We start from the raw sequence: 22,000 nt of genomic DNA, 5'->3' as shown, positions 1-22,000 counted from the left end.
GGTTAGGGCTAAGGTATGGACTAGAGTTAGGGCTAAGGTATGGACTAGAGTTAGGGTCAGGGCTAAGGTATGGACTAGAGTTAGAGTTAGGGGTAAGGTATGGACTAGAGTTAGGGTTAAAGTATGGACTAGAGTTATGGTTAGGGCTAAGGTATGGACTAGAGTCACGGTTAGGGCTAAGGTATGGACTAGAGTTAGGGTTAGGGTTAAGGTATGGACTAGAGTTAGGGTTAGGGCTAAGGTATGGACTAGAGTTACGGTTAGGGCTAAGGTATGGACTAGAGTTACGGTTAGGGCTAAGGTATGGACTAGAGTTAGGGTTAGGGCTAAGGTATGGACTAGAGTTAGGGTTAGGGCTAAGGTATGGACTAGAGTTAGGGTTAGGGCTAAGGTATGGACTAGAGTTAGGGTTAGGGCTAAGGTATGGACTAGAGTTAGGGTTAGGGCTAAGGTATGGACTAGAGTTAGGGTTAGGGCTAAGGTATGGACTAGACTATAACTTTTTATGTTTAAAAATTAATGTTGTATTTCAAGAAACTAGAGGGAGGGCAAGAAGATGGCAAACTATAATTACATCAATATTTTCCTAAAATACAATGCGTGTGCTTGGGATATAAAGGGGGCCCATACTGGTGGAAGGGACTCCGGGAATGCTAACAGTTCACTGGTTAAGGTGATGCAAAATTTGTGCTTTGCACCCTGGGCGCCAGTAGCCCATCCATGGTATGAACGGTCAGCATATAGATGCCACAGCCTTCATACTTCTCTGATCCTAGATATGAAATCCTACTAACTTATTGATTTCATTGCATGCCATAAAGGTAAGACGGGATAATTCCCACATATCTACCATTTTACCTTATACTTTAATAGTAATAGAATAGTTGGGAAACAGTCAGGCGTAAAATGCAATGAACGATAAAATGCCACAAGTGTCATCCTCCCCGGAGCAAATGGCATATTATCCTGGAGGCTCCTGGGAAATCATTATTGTGGCAAACTGGGGACTCGTTAAAGTGCCAAATGACCTTCTCCCTTACCTGTGAGTGACAGAGGGCGCAGAGGCTGAGAAAGGAGAGAAGAGGTGAGGGTCTCATCCAGCTGTGGGGTCAAAGGAGACAAAACAGTATCAGGGATCCCTCCAATATCAGTACAAATTAGACCTGCAGAGTATTGCATTGAACGTAACTTACGGAAAGAACTGCAGAGCATTATTATTTCTTTCCAATCATGTTCTAGTGCTCTGCAGAACATTGCACACCATTATGTTTTACCCGACATCGGTCTAGTGAGCTGCAGAACATCACAAAGTCTCATATCTACTTGTTACGGTGGGATCTGCAGAGCATCACTCTCTCGCGCGTCTATTATATATCTTTGGTCCTGCCGAACATCACACCATACCCATGAGATAGCTGTCGGCTGAAAGTTGGTTCAGCGTAAAAGCCATTGCTCATGACTCTCCATATACGTGAGAGCTCAGCTTATGTGTTTTCTATGGGGAGAGAGGAGAAAGTCTCTGCCATACACAACTGTCTCCTGGGGAAATAAAAGGATCAGGCATCAAAATTCCAACTGCCCCATCCTTCTATCCCACTGACATCATCTGTCCGGGGAGAATCAGAAGCCCCTATACATCAGGTCGATCCTGCCGAAATTGTGGGTTTGACCAACTTTCATCTAATGTGATTGGGGGCCTTTACTCTTAGGCACGAAATTCCCTTGACCGGTGCTGTGGATCTCAATGTGGACCAAAGTGACAGCAGGGTACACAGCCTGTCCTACAGTGTCGCTACCCCATGACAGTGTTACCTACGCCACTAGTGGGAGTGCACCAGTCACACTTAACTATATGTAATTGGGGCTAAAATAACATTTTGCAATTGAGTTTCATTAAAATGTTTGCTTTTTTTAGTTTCTGGGTTGCACTTTCTATTGCTGAAGAATGAGTTAACCGAGAATCTGTCAGTGAGCTTGTTCTGGTGGGAGAATTTGTAACTCTTTTCTCTCAATACTGCAGTGAATTGTAAAATTACCTATCTCCTATGAAGCTCAGCCACAGGCAGGGCTTCATAATGTACAAACATGGCAGACACAGCAGCCTTCAGGGGCCATTGGAACCCCATTTCCAGTTAGATTCAGGTGCCAGCTGTAGAATACAGTCGGCTCCTCCTCTATGGGAAGCGGTCTCAGCTCTTGAGCCTGCTCCATACGTGCAGTGCACATGACGCGCCCCCTGGGACATATTCCTTTTTGAGGGGAATACCCGGCACCGGATCAGATGGGGGGTTGTAGTCTCCGAGCGGCTGTGACCCGGTCCCGTGCCCAGGGCGTCAAGCTAAGTGTTATGTGGCAGCTTTACAGATGTTACTAAAGTTCTTTTGTGTCGACTATGCCACCCGTTGTGATGCGGTCACTGTGGCCGCCGCTGCTGCAGGGTCCGCTGAGGCTGATGGTGGGTGCGCAGCTTGGTGAGATAACCCCCAACGGGAGGGGTATAGCCTCAGAGGGGACAGGCGCAGAGGATGGGGGTTGTGGTGGTGCGATGCAGCCGGCAATGAAGACAGACTCGGGTTGTGCAGTTAAGGGTGTTTACTTACTGCAGATGTTGTACTGGTCACTCCAGCTGCTAGTGACCACCCGAGCCGTGCTGCGTCCACCAGGTCCTGGATCCAGCCAACCCCCAAACAAGTCCGGAGCGTGGCCCTGAGCTCTCCCTCTGTCCTTTCTTCAGCCGTCCCCACCAGTGATTCACCTAGGTCCAGCTCCCTCGGGCCTTCTTTTGGGACACCCTTGGCCCTGGGTTCCCTGACCCTTCATGTGGTGTGCCTTCGGGGTGAATGTGGTGGGTGACCGTGACAGACACTGCCCACGGTCTCCGGTCTCTGGCTGGGGAATGTCTTTGCCCCCACCAGCTTGGGTTCCGGTACCCTCTTGCTGACTCCTCACCCGGTGCTCTAATTTGGGTTCTTGGGTCCCTTCAGTCTTCCCCCTCTGGGTCTTTCTCTGCTCCACTCTCTCTCTCTCCAGGGCTGCTGTTTCCTTCTCTCTCCTCTCCAACTGACTTGTTCTCAGCGTCTGACCCTGATCTAAGTTGGTGCCCTCCTTATATATCCCTCTATGTGTGAGCTCAGGTGACCAGCACCCAATGAGCTCCTATCACTACCCAGACTGCTCCCCCTATCTGCCCCTACACTACATGGGATGTACCACCCCCCTCCCACTCCAGCCAGGAACAGGCTCGGTTGTACCTGCACATTTCTAAGTGGGAGTACCGTCGGCCTGCTCCTCTGGAATGGGATGTATGTAGTGCATGCAGTCTATCTGAGCTCAGTTCCACACTCCTTCCTTACCCGGGAGTGGAATATCACACCTCTGGGTTGAGGTGCAATACCCCTGTAGCAGCCGAATCCTCAGGGTGCTACATTCCCCCCTGGTAAATCACAGCACGTCCTCGGGCTGTAAGACATAAAACACCAAAACATACAAAATTTTTATATGAACATATAAAACATATAAACATTATATATATATAAAACTTTTTATATAAACATTCTCGTAGACTTCTCTTGTCTCTGGTTCCTCCTCCGGACACTGTGCAACGTGTGTCCGGGAAAAGTGCGACAGTCTCTTAGAAAAATCTGGTTTTCTTATAAAACCGGTAGGGGGCGCTTTAGGACGCGCAACTATATACAGGGGAAGTTGAAAGTTGGCCGCTCTCAGTCCTCGGCCAGGTAGAGGGTAGGGAATGGCTGCTCACAGTCCTCAGCCTGTAGGATGAAGGGGTTAACGGGTAAACAGTTCCCTGGTCCCAACGGGGACTATTTTAGCAGCAACAGTTTCAGTTTCTATATACCCCGATTGGGTAACTATTTACAGCTCCTGCTCTGCCGCACTCAACGGCGTCTTCCTCCTGCTCTTTCTTGATATGATGTTTCTTCAGACCCGTCCGGGTCCTCTGGCTCCTCCTCTCCGTACCGCAACTCCTCCTCCGTCAAGCGGTGTACGTGGAGGGCGTAAGGTCCTTTGGCACACTTGTGCCGGGTGAAAGTGACCTCGTCTCCGACGTAGAGGTCACGGCCTTTGTGACCTTCCGGCAGGTGGGACTCGACGTCTCTGCGAGTCACAAAAACGTCACCGCGGTTGTTACGGTCCCGAATAAAGCCCCACCCATGCTGCGGGTTGAACTTTATCACTGTCCCGATGGTGCGGGGACAATGCGCTGCACGGGGGTTCCTCCTAGTCCGGCTCTTCTGCTCCGCGCTCTGGATTTGGGCCTGTTGTTCTCTGACCCGCCTCTCCTCCCGTTCTCTCTTAAACTCTGCCAGCTGTTGACGGCAACACTCTGTACGTTCAGCTGCGGCTGCCCGAGTTTCTCCGGTGAACCCCATCAAATCTTCTCCCGTGGGGTCCCACACGAATTGGGCTTCTGCTAGAGGAGGCGAGACCCGAGCCACGGGCTTCGGAGCCGGGATTAGGGGCTCACACAAGGGCCCTAGTCTTTGCTGCCGCTCCAGCTCAGGGTACCCTTCGGGCCAGATGAAGGGCCGCCCGTCCGGCCATGTGAGCTGGCCGAAGAGGTCCTCCCCCAGGTGTGGCACCCTAGGTATTGCGGGCGCGGGCGCGGTGGTGGTGGCGCCCGGGTTGCCCAGGCCTTGCGGCCAGGCCTGGGGCACCTGGAAGGTGAAGGGCACCGTTAGGACGGCGGCGCCCTGGGCTACCTGGCCTTGCGGCCAGGCCGGAGGCTCCGCGGAGGTAGGGGGCGCTGTTGGTGGTGCGGCGCCCGGGGGTACTAGGCCTTGCGACCAGGCTGGTGGTACTTCCTGCTTTGTCACGCTCCGGGTCGGGGCGCGTGACGTCACAGGGGTCGCTGCGGCGGCTTCCGGTCGGGGCCTAGTCCATGGCGGTGACCTGGCGGCTACGGGCACAGCAGGGGGACTTTCGGGCTCTGCGACGGGGAGCTGGGGCAGGTGGGCGGTTTCTCGGCTTGGGGTATAGGCGTCCCCTTTACCTACCTCCATGCGTTCGGCTCCCTCCTCGGCGCCGTCTCCGGCCTTGGGTCCTCCCGCGCCATCCTCAGAGGCGGTCTGCTTCCTCTTCCAGGGTAGCGTGCTCCGTTGACTGGTCTTTGCTTGCTGGGTCATCTCCCGGCCCCACTCCGCCAGTATCTCACGCTGTACCCGGGCCATCCTCCTTGCGAGGCCCTCCAGGGCAGTTTGTGCACACTCCCGGTTTCGGGGGAGCTGCGCTAGGATCTCCGCTAGACCTAGCGGGGTTGTGGACTCTAGCAGGCTCCTGACCATCGGGTCGGTGCTGCTCTGCTCGGCTTCCGGCAGGCTCCTGGCCAGCGGGCCGGTGCTGCTCTGCCCTCCTTCCTCGGTCTCTAGCAGACTCCTGGCCAGCGGGCCGGTGCTGTTCTGCTTTCTCTCCATCTCCGGGTAAGCTCCTCCGCTACTCCTTGTTAGACCTCTTGCCTCCGGGTGCGCTCGCTCCAGACTGCTCCAAGCGACACCCATCTTTTCTCTTCTCTTTCGTCTCCTCCCACCTCGAGGGCGGTCCCGGGGCAACTCGGTGACTGTCAGCTCCAGGGGGAGTTCTTTCACGCTGACAGACACCTCCAGCATCACAGTCTCTGTTGGTGGGGGCGGTTTCCACTTTTGGCGCCATTTTCTGTCCTGGCCCACGATGGGAGGTGGCCTCTTGCCCTCCTTTGGCACGCCCATAATGGCGTCCGCTGCTCTTCCAAGGCGGGAAATCTGCGGTTTTGGCGGGAAGCGTCGCCCAGTGGCGGGAAACTCTGCAGATGGCGGGAACAAGCTGGAAATGGCGGACAATCGGCGGGAAACGACTGGTGATGGAGTCCGATGGCGTGGACCCTCCGGAACCGGCGGGAGACTTCTTTCTGAGGTAAACTTGCACTTTTCTTCAGGCACGCAGTACCCGGGTGTTGCGGGCACGTAATCCTGCCGACTACGCCAAAGCTGACGCGCCCCCTGGGACATATTCCTTTTTGAGGGGAATACCCGGCACCGGATCAGATGGGGGGTTGTAGTCTCCGAGCGGCTGTGACCCGGTCCCGTGCCCAGGGCGTCAAGCTAAGTGTTATGTGGCAGCTTTACAGATGTTACTAAAGTTCTTTTGTGTCGACTACGCCACCCGTTGTGATGCGGTCACTGTGGCCGCCGCTGCTGCAGGGTCCGCTGAGGCTGATGGTGGGTGCGCAGCTTGGTGAGATAACCCCCAACGGGAGGGGTATAGCCTCAGAGGGGACAGGCGCAGAGGATGGGGGTTGTGGTGGTGCGATGCAGCCGGCAATGAAGACAGACTCGGGTTGTGCAGTTAAGGGTGTTTACTTACTGCAGATGTTGTACTGGTCACTCCAGCTGCTAGTGACCACCCGAGCCGTGCTGCGTCCACCAGGTCCTGGATCCAGCCAACCCCCAAACAAGTCCGGAGCGTGGCCCTGAGCTCTCCCTCTGTCCTTTCTTCAGCCGTCCCCACCAGTGATTCACCTAGGTCCAGCTCCCTCGGGCCTTCTTTTGGGACACCCTTGGCCCTGGGTTCCCTGACCCTTCATGTGGTGTGCCTTCGGGGTGAATGTGGTGGGTGACCGTGACAGACACTGCCCACGGTCTCCGGTCTCTGGCTGGGGAATGTCTTTGCCCCCACCAGCTTGGGTTCCGGTACCCTCTTGCTGACTCCTCACCCGGTGCTCTAATTTGGGTTCTTGGGTCCCTTCAGTCTTCCCCCTCTGGGTCTTTCTCTGCTCCACTCTCTCTCTCTCCAGGGCTGCTGTTTCCTTCTCTCTCCTCTCCAACTGACTTGTTCTCAGCGTCTGACCCTGATCTAAGTTGGTGCCCTCCTTATATATCCCTCTATGTGTGAGCTCAGGTGACCAGCACCCAATGAGCTCCTATCACTACCCAGACTGCTCCCCCTATCTGCCCCTACACTACATGGGATGTACCACCCCCCTCCCACTCCAGCCAGGAACAGGCTCGGTTGTACCTGCACATTTCTAAGTGGGAGTACCGTCGGCCTGCTCCTCTGGAATGGGATGTATGTAGTGCATGCAGTCTATCTGAGCTCAGTTCCACACTCCTTCCTTACCCGGGAGTGGAATATCACACCTCTGGGTTGAGGTGCAATACCCCTGTAGCAGCCGAATCCTCAGGGTGCTACACACACAAGGCCGAATGAAGCCATCGGGCGTGAAAGGAACCCAGCACTTGCTGACCATGGTACTGTCAAAGATTATATCTCTCAAGCTCGGTGCCATTTAGGCTTTGGCCCCATCAGGAGCAAAGTTTACATTGCTTGGCACCAGGACTGAATCCATCTGGGTTACTACCCCATTCACATTTAGGATGTTTGTACATTGGGCAATCTGAGTGGCAAAAATCAATTCATGTAGACCATACATGTCCAACACTGGCCCATGGGCCAAATCTGGCCCGCAGGGTGGTTTTATTTGGCCTGCGACACCAGAACCACCACCTTTGTTCTGTATGGAGGACTAGGTGGGGCCCATTATACTGTATGGAGGACTATGTGGGGCCCATTGTTCTGTATGGAGGGCTATGTGGGGCCCATTATATTGTATGGAGGACTATGTGTGGCCCATTATACTGTATGGAGAACTATGTGGGGCCATTATACTATATGGAGGACTATGTGGGGCCCATTATACTGTATGGAGGACTATGTGGGGCCCATTATACTGTATGGAGGACTATGTGGGGCCCATTATTCTGTATGGAGGACTATGTGGGGCCCATTATTCTGTATGGACGACTATGTGGGGTCCATTATACTGTATGGAGGACTATCTGAGGCCCATTATACTGTATGGAGAACTATGTGGGGCCATTATACTATATGGAGGACTATGTGGGGCCCATTATACTGTATGGAGGACTATGTGGGGCCCATTATACTGTATGGAGGACTATGTGGAGCCCATCATTCTGTATGGAGGACTATGTGGGGCCCATTATACTGTATGGAGGACTATGTGGGGCTCATTATTCTGTATGGAGGACTATGTGGTTCCCATTATTCTTTATGGAGGACTATGTGGTTCCCATTATTCTGTATAGAGGACTATGTGAGGCCCATTATTCTGCATGGAGGACTATGTGGGGCCCACTATACTGCATGGAGGACTATGTGGGCCCATTATTCTGTATGGAGGACTAAGTGGGTCCATTATACTGTATGGAGGACTATGTGGTTCCCATTATTCTGTATGGAGGACTATGTGGGGCCCATTATTCTGTATAGAGGACTATGTGAGGCCCATTATTCTGCATGGAGGACTATGTGGGGCCCACTATACTGCATGGAGGACTATGTGGGCCCATTATTCTGTATGGAGGACTAAGTGGGTCCATTATTCTGTATGGAGGACTATGTGGTTCCCATTATTCTGTATGGAGGACTATGTGGGGCCCATTATTCTGTATGGAGGACTTTGTGGGGCCCATTATTCTATATGGAGGACTGTGTGGGCCCATTATACTGTATGGAGGACTATGTGGGCCCATTATACTGTATGGAGGACTATGTGGGGCCATTACACTGTATGGAGGACTGTGTGGGCCCATTATACTGTATGGAGGACTATGTGGGCCCATTATACTGTATGGAGGACTATGTGGGGCCCATTATACTGTATGGATGACTATGTGGGGCCATTATTCTGTATGGAGGACTTTGTGGGGCCATTATACTGTATGGAGGACTATGTGGGCCATTATTCTGTATGGAGGGCTATGTGGTTCCCATTATTCTGTATGGAGGACTGTGTGGGGCCCATTATACTGTATGGAGGACTATGTGGGCCCATTATACTGTATGGAGGACTATGTGGGGCCCATTATACTGTATGGATGACTATGTGGGGCCCATTATGCTGTATGGAGGACTATGTGGGGCCCATTATTCTGTATGGAGGACTATGTGGTTCCCATTATACTGTATGGAGGACTGCGTGGGGCCCATTATACTGTATGGAGGACTATGTGGGGCCCATTATACTGTATGGAGGACTATGTGGGGCCCATTATACTGTACACTGGTTGGCCCGCAACTTTGTCCAAGTTTTTAATTTTGGCCCTCTGTGTGTTTGAGTTTCACATCCCTGATATAGACAGTCATATGACTCCATAACCCTCAGGTAGAGTGGTGCATGGCGCCACCGATTTCATACCGAAATTTTTGGAATTTTTGGGCATACTCCATAGACTCATTTCGACATAGAGAGAACCTAAAAATCCACAGGGAGGACATACTAGATGATCATTCATGGTAATGACAACTATGGAACTATATTGATACAAACCAAACTAATTATTATCCACCTGTCATGGCGCTGTTCAGACCTGCATTTTATGACTCCCACAGGGGTCAGGAACCACAAAGTCTCTTCTGATGCCTCTTATTTTCTAAGTAGCTCCAGGGAATTGACCTTCAGGCTGTTCGCATACAGCGAAGAAAGCATCTGGCACAAGGATCGTACAGGTACTGACAATGGAGGAGTCTGTATGGATAGCGGAAAGCTGATCTACCCCTCCCGCTACACTCCCTCATATACAGTATCCACAAACATTATTAACAGAAAAATAACCCGAGGGCAGTTTATGAGCGGAAAATATGTATATAAGGATGCCAGCTGCATTCATGCATAAATATAACACTGGATAAAAAGGAATAAAAAAAATGAAACCTGCATCTAATTGCCTGTTTTCCATTGATTAGAGGATATGTACAATTTTCCAACCATTTCCAGCACTTATTTTCTATATCTAGGATTATTAAAGGGGTTCTCCAGCTGGAAAAAATGTTCCTTAAATAAACAAAATCTAAAATGTACTCATATACTTCACCTGAAAAAGGTGCCTGATCTGTCGACATCAGCGCCACTTCCAGCTTGTGTTCCCTGTGATAGCACATAAGCAAAGAGAAGGGGGCTGGCTTGGCTATTGAAATGAACCAGACGGCCAGCCCCGTTTACATACAGCACTAATGGCATGCTGACAGTGGAATCTGTCCGTTTTAAAAAAAAAAACAGAAGTGGAACTGACGGGTGTGCGCTGATATTGACAGATCAGGCACCTTTTTTACATGAAGTAAAAAGTGTAACTTTTATTTTAAGCACATATAGTCATGGCCGAAAGTGTTGGCACCCTTGAAATTGTTCCAGAAAGTGAAGTATTTCTCTCAGAAAATTATTGCAATTCCACATCTTTTGTTAGACACATGTTTATTTCCTTTGTGTGTATTAAAACAACACAAAAAAAACTGAGAAAAAAAGGCAAATTGGACATAATTTCACAGAAAGTCCCAAAAATGGGCCGGACAAAATTGTCACTTTCAACGTAATATTTGGCTGCACACCCTTTGGAAAAAATAACTGCAATCAATCGCTTCCTATAACCATCAGCTTCTTACACCTCAGTTGGAATCTTGGAGTCTTCTTCTGCAAACTGCTCCAGGTCTCTCATATGTGAAGGCGTCTTCTCCCAACAACAATTTTAAGATCTCTCCACAGGTGATCAATGGGATTTAGATCCGGACTCATTGCTGCCACTTCAGAACTCTCCAGCGCTTTGTTTCCATCCATTTCTGGGGGCTTCTTGAAGTATGTTTGGGGTCATTGTCCTGCTGGAAGACACATGACCTAGGACGCAAACCCAGCTTTCTGACACTGGGCACTACATTGCCCCCAAAATCCATTAGTAATCTTCAGATTTCATGATGCCCTGTTCAGTCAAGGCAACCAGTGCCAAAGGCAGGAAACAACCCCAAAACATATTTGACCTTCCACCATATTTGACTGCAGGTACTGTGTTCTTTTCTTTGTAGGCCTCATTCAGTTTTCGGTAAACAGTAGAATGATGTGCTTTACCAACAAGCTCTATCTTGGTCTCATCTGTCCACAAGATGCTTTCCCAGAAGGATTTTTGTCTTACTTTTGTACACTGCAGTCTAGCTTTTTTATGTCTCTGTGTCAGCAGTGTGGTTGTCCTGGGTCTCCTGCCATAGCGTTTCATTTCATTCAAATGTCAGCGGACACTGATGCTCCCTGAGTCTGCAGAACAGCTTGAATTTCTTTGCAATTTGATTGGGACTGCATTTCCACCATCCGGACTATCCTGCTTTTCAACCTTTCAGCAATTTTTTCTCTGCTGTCCACGTCCAGGGAGATTAGCTACAGTGCCATGGGTTGTAAACTTCTTGATTATGTTGCGCACTGTGGACAAGGCAACATCAAGATCTCAGGAGTTGGACTTGTAACTTTGGGATTGCTGATATTTTTCAAACATTTTGGTTCTCGTGTCCTCATACAGTTTTCTTCCCCTCTTTCTGTTCTCTATGCTTAGTGTGGCACACACAGACACACAATGCAAATGTAGCACCCTGAGGATTTGGCTGCTACAGGGGTATTGCACCTCAGCCAGAGGTGTGATATTCCACTCCCGGGTAAGGATGGAGTGTGGAACTGAGCTCAGTTAGCTGCATGCACTACACACATCCCATTTCCGGAGGACAGACCAATGGTACTCCCACTTAATAATGTGCAGGTACGACCGAGTCTGTCCTTGGCTGGAGTGGGAGGGGGGTGGAATATCCCAGTAGTGTAGGGGCAGATAGGGGGAGCAGCCTGGGTAAAGTTAGGAGCTCATTGGGTGCTGGTCACCTGAGCTCACACATAGAGGGAGTATATAAGGTGGGAACCATCTTAGATCAGGGTCGGTCAGTATGTGAGAAGCAGTCAGTAAGTCTTTGCAGAGGAAGAGAGCAGAAGAGCAGAGCAGCCCCAAGGCCAAGAGAGAGAGAGGAGAGAGAAAGACCCAGAGGGGGAGAAAGAAGGAACTCTGAGAGCCCAAATTAAATCAAAGGGTGAAGAGTTGGCAACAGGGTACCGGATCCCAAGCTGGCAGAGGCTACAGCACACCTTAGCCAGGAACTGGAGGCCGTGGGCAGAATCTGCCACGGCCACCCACTATATCCACCCGGAAGGCAGACCACGCATAGGGTCAGGGAACCCAGAGACAAGGGTTCACCAACAAGAGGCCCGAGGGAGCCGGACTTAGGTGGATCCCTGGTGGGGAAGGCCAGAGACGAGGACAGGACAGAAAGGGAGCTCAGAACCACGCTCCAGAACTACTTGGGGGTTGGCCGAGTCCAGGACCTGGTGGACGCAGCGCGGCTCGGGTGGTCACTCAAGGCCGGAGTGACCGGTACAAGAACAGCAGTAAGTAAAGAACCCTGAACTGCACAACCCGACTCTGACTCTCATTACCATCTTCCCTGCACTTCCACAACCACCATCCTCTGCACCTGACCCCCTGAGGCTATACCCCTCCCGTTGGGGGTTATACTACCTAAGCTGCACAAACACCATCAGCCTCAGCGGACCCTGCTGCAGCGGCGGCCGTAGTGACCGCAATTCAACGGGTGGCGTAGTCGACATAAAGAACTTTAGTAACATCAGTAAGGACTGCCACACACTGAGCTTGACACCCTGGGCACGGACCGGGTTACAGCCACTCGGAGACTACAACCCCCATCTGATCCGGCTCCGGGTATCCCCAACAACACTGGCCCAGGGGGCGCGTCAACTTTGGCGTAGTCGGCAGGATTACGTGCCCACAACAACCGGGTACTGCGTGCCTGAAGAAAAGTACACCGTTACCTTAAAAAGAAGTCTCCTGCCGGTTCCGGAGGGTCCCCGCCATCGGGCCCCATCACAGGTCGTTTCCCGCCGGTTGTCCGCCATTTGCAGCTTTTTCCCGCCATCCATGGAGTTTCCCGCCACTGGGAGACGATTCCCGCCATTTCCAAAGATTTCCCGCCTTGGAAGAGCGGACGCCATTATGGGCGTGCCAGAGGGTGGCAGAAGGCCACCTCCCATCGTGGGCCAGGTCGAAGAATGGCGCCAAAAGCGGAAACCGCGCCCACCAACAGAGACTGTGATGCTGGAAGTGTCCATCAGCGTAAGAGAACTGCCCCTGGAACTGACAATCACAAAGTTGCCCCGGGACCACCCTCAATGTGGGCGGAGACAGAACAAGAGAACAAAGATGGGTGTCGCCTGGAGGAGTCTGGAGAGAGCGCACCCGGAGACAAGACGTCTGGAAGAGAGTCCAGAGAGAGCCTACCCGGAGATGGAGGGAGAGCCAGGCAGCACCGACCCAGCGGTCAGGAGCCTGATGCAGGTCGCCACTCCAGAAGGCCTGCTGGAGATCCTAACACAGCTCCCCCGAGATCGGGAGTGTGCACAGACTGCGCTGGAGGGCCTCGCACAGAGGTTGGCCCGGGTGCAGCGAGAGACGTTGGCGGAGTGGAGCCGAGAGATGGCCCAGCAGACCGAGACTCGTCAGCGGAGCACGCCACCCGAGACGAGGAGACAGACCGCCTCTGAGGATGGCGCAGGAGGACTGAAGGCCGGAGACGGCGCCGAGAAGGGAGCCGAACGAATGGAGGCAGGTAAAGGGGACGTCACTACCCCGAGCCGGGAAACCGCGTGCCTGCCCCAGCTCCCCGTCGCAGAGCCCGAAGTACCCCCTGCCGTGCCCGTCGCTGCAACGTCACCGCCGCAGACTAGGCCTCAAACGGAAGCCGCGACCCCTGTGACGTCACACGCCTCGACCCCGAGCGTGGCCAAGCAGGAAGTACCATCGGCCTGGTCGCAAGGCCTAGTACCCCCGGGCGCCGCAATACCAACAGCGCCCCCTACCTCCGCGGAGCCCCCGGCCTGGTCGCAGGGCCAAGTAACACAGGGCGCCGCCGTTCTTACGGTGCCCTTTACTTTCAAGGTGCCCCAGGCCTGGTCGCAAGGCCTGGTTAACCCGGGCGCCGCTACCACCACGGCGCCCATAACACCTAAAGTACCGCACCTGGGTGAAGACCTGTTCGCCCAGCATACGTGCCCGGATGGGCAGCCCTTCATATGGCCACCGGAGTTTCACCATCCCCGACTCCGGAAAGAGAGACCCCTAGACGAACCCCTGATTCCGGTTCCGAAGCCTGTAAAGAGGACCTCACCCCCGCTAGAAGAGACCCAGTTTGAGTGGGATCCCACCGGAGAAGACCTCATGGGGTTCACTCAGGAGACTCGGGCAGCCGCAGCGGAGCGTGCAGAGTGCTGCCGCCAGCAGCTCGAGGTCTTTGAGAGGGAGCGGAGAGAGAGGCGGGTCCGGGAACAGCAAGCCCAAATAAGGAGCGCGGAGCAGAAGAGCCGGACCAGGAGAAACCCCCGTGCAGCGCATGGTCCCCGTACCATCGGGACTGTGATAAAGTTCAATCTGCAGCATGGGTGGGGTTTCATCAGGGATCACCGCACCCCAGGCGACGTCTTCGTGACCAGGAGAGACGTTGAGTCCCACCTACCGGAGGGACACAGAGGTCGTGACCTGTATTTAGGGGACGAGGTCACCTTCACCCGGCACAAGTGTGCCAAAGGACCCTACGCCCTCCATGTGCATCGCCTGACGGAGGAGGAGCTGCGGTGTGAGGAGGAGCAAGAGGACCCGGACGGGTCTGAAACTGAAACTGAATCCAAAGAAAGAGCAGGAGGACGCCGTCGTTGAGTACGGTAGTGAAGAGACTGTATAAAGTTACCCGTCAGGGTATAAGAACTGTTACTGCTGCTAGTTAAAATATAGTCCCCGTTGGGACCAGCAAATTGAACTGTTAACCCCGTGTGTCCCTTTCCCCACTGACCGAGGACTGAGAGCGGTCATCCCTTTCCTAATACCTGGCCGAGGACTGAGAGCGGCCATATCCCCTTGTATATAGTTGCGTTTCCTAAAGCGCCCCCTACCGGTTTTATAGGAAACCGTGTTTCTTCAAGAGACTGTCGCACTTTACCCGGTCACAAGTTGCACCGTGACCGGAGGTACCAGAAGACAAGAATGTTTTTATGAAAAGTTTTTATGAAAAGTTTTATATGAAAAGTTTATGCTGCTGATGATGTATATGGTGTTTTATATGTTTTATATGTTTATGTTTATGAAAAAAAAAATTGTATGTTTGTGGATGTTTTTATATCTTACAGCCCGAGGACGTGCTGTGATTTACCAGGGGGGAATGTAGCACCCTGAGGATTCGGCTGCTACAGGGGTATTGCACCTCAACCCAGAGGTGCGATATTCCACTCCCGGGTAAGGATGGAGTGTGGAAATGAGCTCAGTCAGCTGCATGCACTACACACATCCCATTTCCGGAGGACAGACCAATGGTACTCCCACTTAATAATGTGCAGGTACGACCGAGTCTGTCCTTGGCTGGAGTGGGAGGGGGGTGGAATATCCCAGTAGTGTAGGGGCAGATAGGGGGAGCAGTCTGGGTAGTGCTAGGAGCTCATTGGGTGCTGGTCACCTGAGCTCACACATAGAGGGAGTATATAAGGTGGGCACCATCTTAGATCAGGGTCGGTCAGTATGTGAGAAGCAGTCAGTAAGTCTTTGCAGAGGAAGAGAGCAGAAGAGCAGAGCAGCCCCAAGGCCAAGAGTGAGAGAGGAGAAAGAAAGACCCAGAGGGGGAGAAAGAAGGAACTCTGAGAGCCCAAATTAAATCAAAGGGTGAAGAGTTGGCAACAGGGTACCGGATCCCAAACTGGCAGAGGCTACAGCACACCTTAGCCCGGAATCGGAGGCCGTGGGCAGAATCTGCCACGGCCACCCACTATATCCACCCGGAAGGCAGACCACGCATAGGGTCAGGGAACCCAGAGACAAGGGTTCACCAACAAGAGGCCCGAGGGAGCCGGACTTAGGTGGATCCCTGGTGGGGAAGGCCAGAGACGAGGACAGGACAGAAAGGGAGCTCAGAACCACGCTCCAGAACTACTTGGGGGTTGGCCGAGTCCAGGACCTGGTGGACGCAGCGCGGCTCGGGTGGTCACTCAAGGCCGGAGTGACCGGTACAAGAACAGCAGTAAGTAAAGAACCCTGAACTGCACAACCCGACTCTGACTCTCATTACCATCTTCCCTGCACTTCCACAACCACCATCCTCTGCACCTGACCCCCTGAGGCTATACCCCTCCCGTTGGGGGTTATACTACCTGGGCTGCACAAACACCATCAGCCTCAGCGGACCCTGCTGCAGCGGCGGCCGAAGTGACCGCAATTCAACGGGTGGCGTAGTCGACATAAAGAACTTTAGTAACATCAGTAAGGACTGCCACACACTGAGCTTGACACCCTGGGCACGGACCGGGTCACAGCCACTCGGAGACTACAACCCCCATCTGATCCGGCTCCGGGTATCCCCAACAACACTGGCCCAGGGGGCGCGTCACAAAGATTGAGTCAACTTCTCCCCTTTTTATCTGGTTTCAGGTGTGATTTTCATATTGCCCACACCTGTTACTTGCCACATGTGAGTTTGAATGAGCATCACATGCTTGAAACAAAGTTGTTTACCCACAATTTTGGAAAGGTGCCAACAATTTTGTCCGGCCCATTTTTGGGTTTTTTGTGTGAAATTATGTCCAATTTGCCATTTTTCTCATTTTTTTTGTGTTGTTCTAATATACACGAAGGAAATAACCATGTGTATAGCAAAACGTGTAATTGCAATAATTTTCTGGGAGAAATACTTCATTTTCTGGAACAATTTCAAGGGTGCCAACACTTTTGGCCATGACTGTATAAAGAAAATATTTCACTTGCCAAAAATATACATTTTTTTTACCCGGTGTAAATGCTGCTGTTTGATAGAATCCGGTGTTCTTTTCTTTTTTTTTCCTGCGCCTCTCCGTTCATAAGATATTGTCCTCTTTTTGTTTAGCAAGTGGGTGGGGTCCTCAATTCTTCTCTATGGAAGTCTTCTTGAGAACTACGCACACTTGGCTAACAAGGCTAGATTTAGATAAAGGAAAGAGGGGACCATACCTCGGGTACGGAGAGGCGCAGGAACCCAAGAAAAGCATCGCCGGATTCAGGAGAACAGCGGGTTTGATACCAGGTAATAAAAAAATTATATTTACTGTAAGTATTTGACTCGCCCCCTGGGCCGTGGGGTACTCGGAACCGGGCTTCTGTACGATGCTGGGGGTAGTAGTGGCAACCCGATCCCTTGGCTCAGGGTGGTCAGACCAAATTGTGGCAGTCTATTTATCAGTGTTTTGAATGTCCGACTACGCCACCCGTGGATTGTGGTCAGGGATACCCGCCGCTGCAAGGCAGACCGCTGAGGCTGGTGTTGGTGTGCAGCACAGGGGTAGGATAACTCCCCACGGGAAGAGTGTAGCCTCAGGGCAGTGTAGGTGGATGCTGGGGGTGATGGTGCAGGCGCAGCAGAAATCACACAGAGTCCAATGGTGCAGTTCAGGCCTTTTACTCACAGTTGTTATCCGAGTCATTTCTGTCAGCAATGACTGCCCAAGCCGTGCTGCGTCCACCAGGTGAGGGGCTCGGTCAACCCCCATGCAATTCAGGAGTATGGCACAGGACCCCCTTTTGTCCTTTCTCTGGCCTCTCGTGCCCCACCAGTGTCCTGACTTCTGTCCAGCTACCGTGGACCGTGTCGGGTAAGCGTTGGCCTTCACTTCCCGCTATCCTATATGGTGCCTTCCTAGCAGGTTTAGCGGGGGGTCGCACCAATAAATGGTCATAACCTCTGGTTCTTGGCTGAGGGTAGATTCGCCTCCACCAAATTAGGAATCCGGTACCTTTCCACAGCCTGACCCTTCCACCCGGTATAATGGGGTATGCAACGGTTGCTATCCGTTCTGCTCTCTTAGGGTCCCTTCTGCCTTCTTGTTTCTGGAGCCCTTCCACTCCTCTGTCTCTTCTCCTTCCTTCCTTCTGCTTCTCCTCTTCTCCACTAAGGCCCCAGCCTTCTCTTTAGGCCTGCCTCGTGGAGTTGAGCTCAGGCTGAGCCTCGGCTCCCTGTCAGCTCTCTCTCCCTTCTGCTCTGACTGAACTGAACTCTGAACTAAGATGGCTCCCACCGTTTATCTGCTTCTCTGTGTCTGAGCTCAGGTGACCTGCACCCAATGAGCTCCTTCCTATGCTCCAGAAACCATCCTCTTCTGCTCCTACATCACTGGGTTCTCTCCCCCCTCCCCACTCCAGCCAGGGACATGGTCAGTTGTGCCCACAGCTGGGAGCACGGTCGAGCTGTCCCCCGGAAATGGGGTGTGTGTGCTGTATGCAGCTAACTGAGCCCTGGTCCATACTCCATCCTTACCTGGGAGTGGAATATCACACCTCTGGTTGAGGTGCAATACCTCTGTAGCGACCGAACCCTCGGGGCACTGCATATTCAGTCCTCCTTAAGGATTATTTCTTTTTAAAGCTACACAACCCTTTTAACTATCTCCTGCTGTTTTGAGTATTCAGCTCCTATGCAGACTAATTTGTCTGTATGATTACTGATCACAAATGAACCCTGCATAGTGTGATCCTGCCAACATGTTACTCCACTCCTTCTGCCCTTCTTCTTGCAACCCTACATACTGTATAAAAAGAAGACAGATGGAAGAGAGTAAATTCTGACTGCAGGAGCCAACTATGTACAGAGTTTGTTTGTAGTCTGTAATTAAACCTCTCAACCATCTTACATTTGGGGAGCTGTCCTGCTGTCCTGGGAGGTCGGGATATGTCCCGACTTCAGCTTCATCTGTGTTCTCAAAACACAGATACAATTGATCAAAGGAGCAGAACACAAGCAAGGTATATGTGTCTTGATATAGCAGAGCTGTGTGTGTTATTAAAACAAAGGTGTGTGTGTCTTGTAGCAGAGTTGTGTGTGTACACTGTGGGGACATCATAAATGGAGGGAAGGTGTACTGTATGGGCATCATATTGTCTCTTTGTAGGTTGCTGTGGGGCATCCTACTGTGTGTGGGGGATTCCACTGTGGGGGCATCATCCTATGTGCCGAGGGCTTTGGGGAATTATACTGTTTGTCGGGGAATGTACTGTGGGGGCGTCATACTGTATGGGGGGCACTGTGGAGACATCATACTGTGTGTGTTGGGGGGATTTGGTGGCATCATACTGTTTGGTGTGGGGCTTTGGGAGCATCATACTGTGTGTGCGAAAGTGTTTTATGGGACATCATACTGTATGGTGGCACTGTGGAGGCATCATACTGTGTGTGGTGTGAGGCTTTGGGAGGATCATGTTGTGTATGATGGAGGGTTTTCGAGAGAATCCTACTGTGTGATGGGGAACTTTGGGGCATCATACTGTGAGTAGCGGAATGTATTGTGGAGGCATCATACAGCGGTGGGTGGCTTTGAGAGTATCATACTGTGTGTGGGGTAATGTACTTGTGACGTTTGTCGCTACTCACGGACTAGCTGTGAAGCAATGTGGTCAAAGGTCCAAGGTCAAAAGCCAGGAAAGTACATCAGAGACAGAGGAATAAGACAACGGTGAATACATTGACGGAGAATGGCGACACCGGCTTCATCCTCTACTAATCAGCGTGTGGGACAGCAGACTCGATGATGTCATTTCATCGTGCTGCTGCTGAGACTCAGTGCAGAGGAGACAGGAGCAGAACGCTGGGGGAACGGGAGCGAGGAGAGTATGTGTTGTTGTTTTCTTTTAATGTGTATGGGATATTTGTATGTATACAGAAGGCTATGTGGGGCTCACACTGTATATATGGAGGCTCACAATGTATATAGGGAGGCTATGTGGGGCTCACACTGTATATGGGGAAGCTATGTGGGGCTCACACTGTATATAGGGAGGCCATGTGGGTTTACACTGTATATAGGGAGGCTATGAGGGGCTCACGCTATGTAGGAGGCTATGTTGGGCTCACGTTGTATATAGTGAGGCTATGTTGGTGCTCACACTGTATGTAGAGAGGCTATGTGGGGCTCACGCTGTATATTGGAGGCTATGTGGGAGCTTATACTGTATATAGGAGGCTATGTGGGGCTCATACTGTATGTAGGAGGCTATGTGGTTGCTCATACTGTATATAGGAGGCTATATGGGCTCATACTTTATATAAGGCACTGTGTTTGGGCTAATTCGGATAGGGGCAGTGTGTGGGCGCATACAATATTCTTAATATGTTAATATTAATATTGTGCAGAATTAATTTCAGCCTATTGGTTCGGCCTCCACAACAGTCACAGTCTCTCATGTGGCCCTTCGGGAAAATGAATTGCCCACCCCTGTGTCAAAGGCAAAAGGGGTTATACAAACAGGTAGTCGAAAGGAAAATCAGTCCGACAACAAAAGATCAGAATATCAAAATACAAAGCACAGAGTAAGTACACCACTGAACTGAAGCTACAATTGGCAATGATCTGACAGTGCTAGTCAGATAAATATCCTGGCAATTATCTGGAAAGGAAAACACCTGGAGAAAAAACAGCACTGACAGTCCGACACGCCCTGCTATCAATAGGAGCGGCTGATCTGTCACTCACAGCACTGACAGTCCGACACGCCCTGCTATCAATAGGAGCGGCTGATCTGTCACATACAGCACAGACAGCCTGACATGCTCTTGCTATCAATAGGAGCGGCTGATCTGTCGCTCACAGCACTGACAGTCCGACACGCCCCACTATCCATAGGGTGGCTGAGCTGTCACTCACAGCACTGACAGTCCGACACACCCCTGCTATCCATAGGGCGGCTGAGCTGTCACACACAGCACAGACAGCCTGACATGCTCCTGCTATCCATAGGGCGGCTGAGCTGTCACACACAGCACAGACAGCCCGACATGCTCCTGCTATCTATAGGGTGGCTGAGCTGTCACTCACAACACTGACAGCCCGACATGCTCCTGCTATCTATAGGGCGGCTGAGCTGTCACTCACAAAACTGACAGCCTGACACGCCCCTGCTATCAATAGGGCAGCTGAGCTGTCACTCACAGCACTGACAGTCCGACACGCCCCACTATCCATAGGGTGGCTGAGCTGTCACTCACAACACTGACAGTCCGACACGCCCCCGCTATCAATAGGGCAGCAGAGCTGTCACGCACAGCACTGACAGCCCGACACGCCCCACTATCCATAGGGTGGCTGAGCTGTCACCCACAGCACTGACAGCCCGACATGCTCCTGCTATCTATAGGGTGGCTGAGCTGTCACTCACAGCACTGAGAGCTCGACATGCACCCTGCTATTCATAGGGTGGCTGAGCTGTCATTCACAACACTGACAGCCCGAAATGCCCCATCTATCTATAGGATGGTTGAGCTGTCACTCACAGCGCTGACAGCCTGACACGCCCCTGCTATCAATAGGGCAGCTGAGCTGTCACTCACAGCACTGACTGTCCGACATGCCCTGCTATCAATAGGAGCGGCTGATCTGTCACTCACAGCACTGACAGTCCGACACGCCCTGCTATCAATAGGAGCGGCTGATCTGTCACTCACAGCACTGACAGTCCGACACGCCCTGCTATTAATAGGAGCGGCTGAGCTGTACTCACAGCACTGACAGTCCGACACGCCCTGCTATCAATAGGAGCGGCTGATCTGTCACTTACAGCACTGACAGTCCGACACGCCCTGCTATCAATAGGAGCGGCTGATCTGTCACTCACAGCACTGACAGTCCGACACGCCCTGCTATCAATAGGAGCGGCTGATCTGTCACTTACAGCACTGACAGTCCGACACGCCCTGCTATCAATAGGAGCGGCTGATCTGTCACTCACAGCACTGACAGTCCGACACACCCTGCTATCAATAGGAGCGGCTGAGCTGTCACACACAGCACAGACAGCCTGACATGCTCTTGCTATCAATAGGAGCGGCTGATCTGTCGCTCACAGCACTGACAGTCCGACACGCCCCATTATCCATAGGGTGGCTGAGCTGTCACTCACAGCACTGACAGTCCGACACACCCCTGCTATCCATAGGGCGGCTGAGCTGTCACACACAGCACAGACAGCCTGACATGCTCCTGCTATCCATAGGGCGGCTGAGCTGTCACACACAGCACAGACAGCCTGACATGCTCCTGCTATCCATAGGGCGGCTGAGC

General features: G+C 52.0%; 1 protein-coding gene across 3 annotated transcripts in view; it reads right to left on the bottom strand.

The window, feature by feature from the left end:
- The window catches only part of LOC141162301 (glucagon receptor-like), a 73,206-nt gene that overhangs the window by 39,519 nt on the left and 11,687 nt on the right, over positions 1 to 22,000 (bottom strand). For all 3 annotated transcript variants that reach the window (XM_073648265.1, XM_073648266.1, XM_073648267.1), the window contains exon 2: positions 1,041 to 1,101. In XM_073648265.1, coding sequence (XP_073504366.1) covers positions 1,041 to 1,101 — 61 coding nt within the window. The remainder of the gene's footprint in view (positions 1 to 1,040; positions 1,102 to 22,000) is intronic.

The sequence above is a fragment of the Phyllobates terribilis genome, unplaced genomic scaffold (assembly GCF_046119375.1).
Source record: "Phyllobates terribilis strain yellow unplaced genomic scaffold, ASM4611937v1 Scaffold_9__5_contigs__length_417890890, whole genome shotgun sequence".
Lineage (NCBI taxonomy): Eukaryota > Metazoa > Chordata > Amphibia > Anura > Dendrobatidae > Phyllobates > Phyllobates terribilis.
Note: the sequence above shows the minus strand (reverse complement) of the source record. Positions and strands in the feature narration are given on the sequence as shown.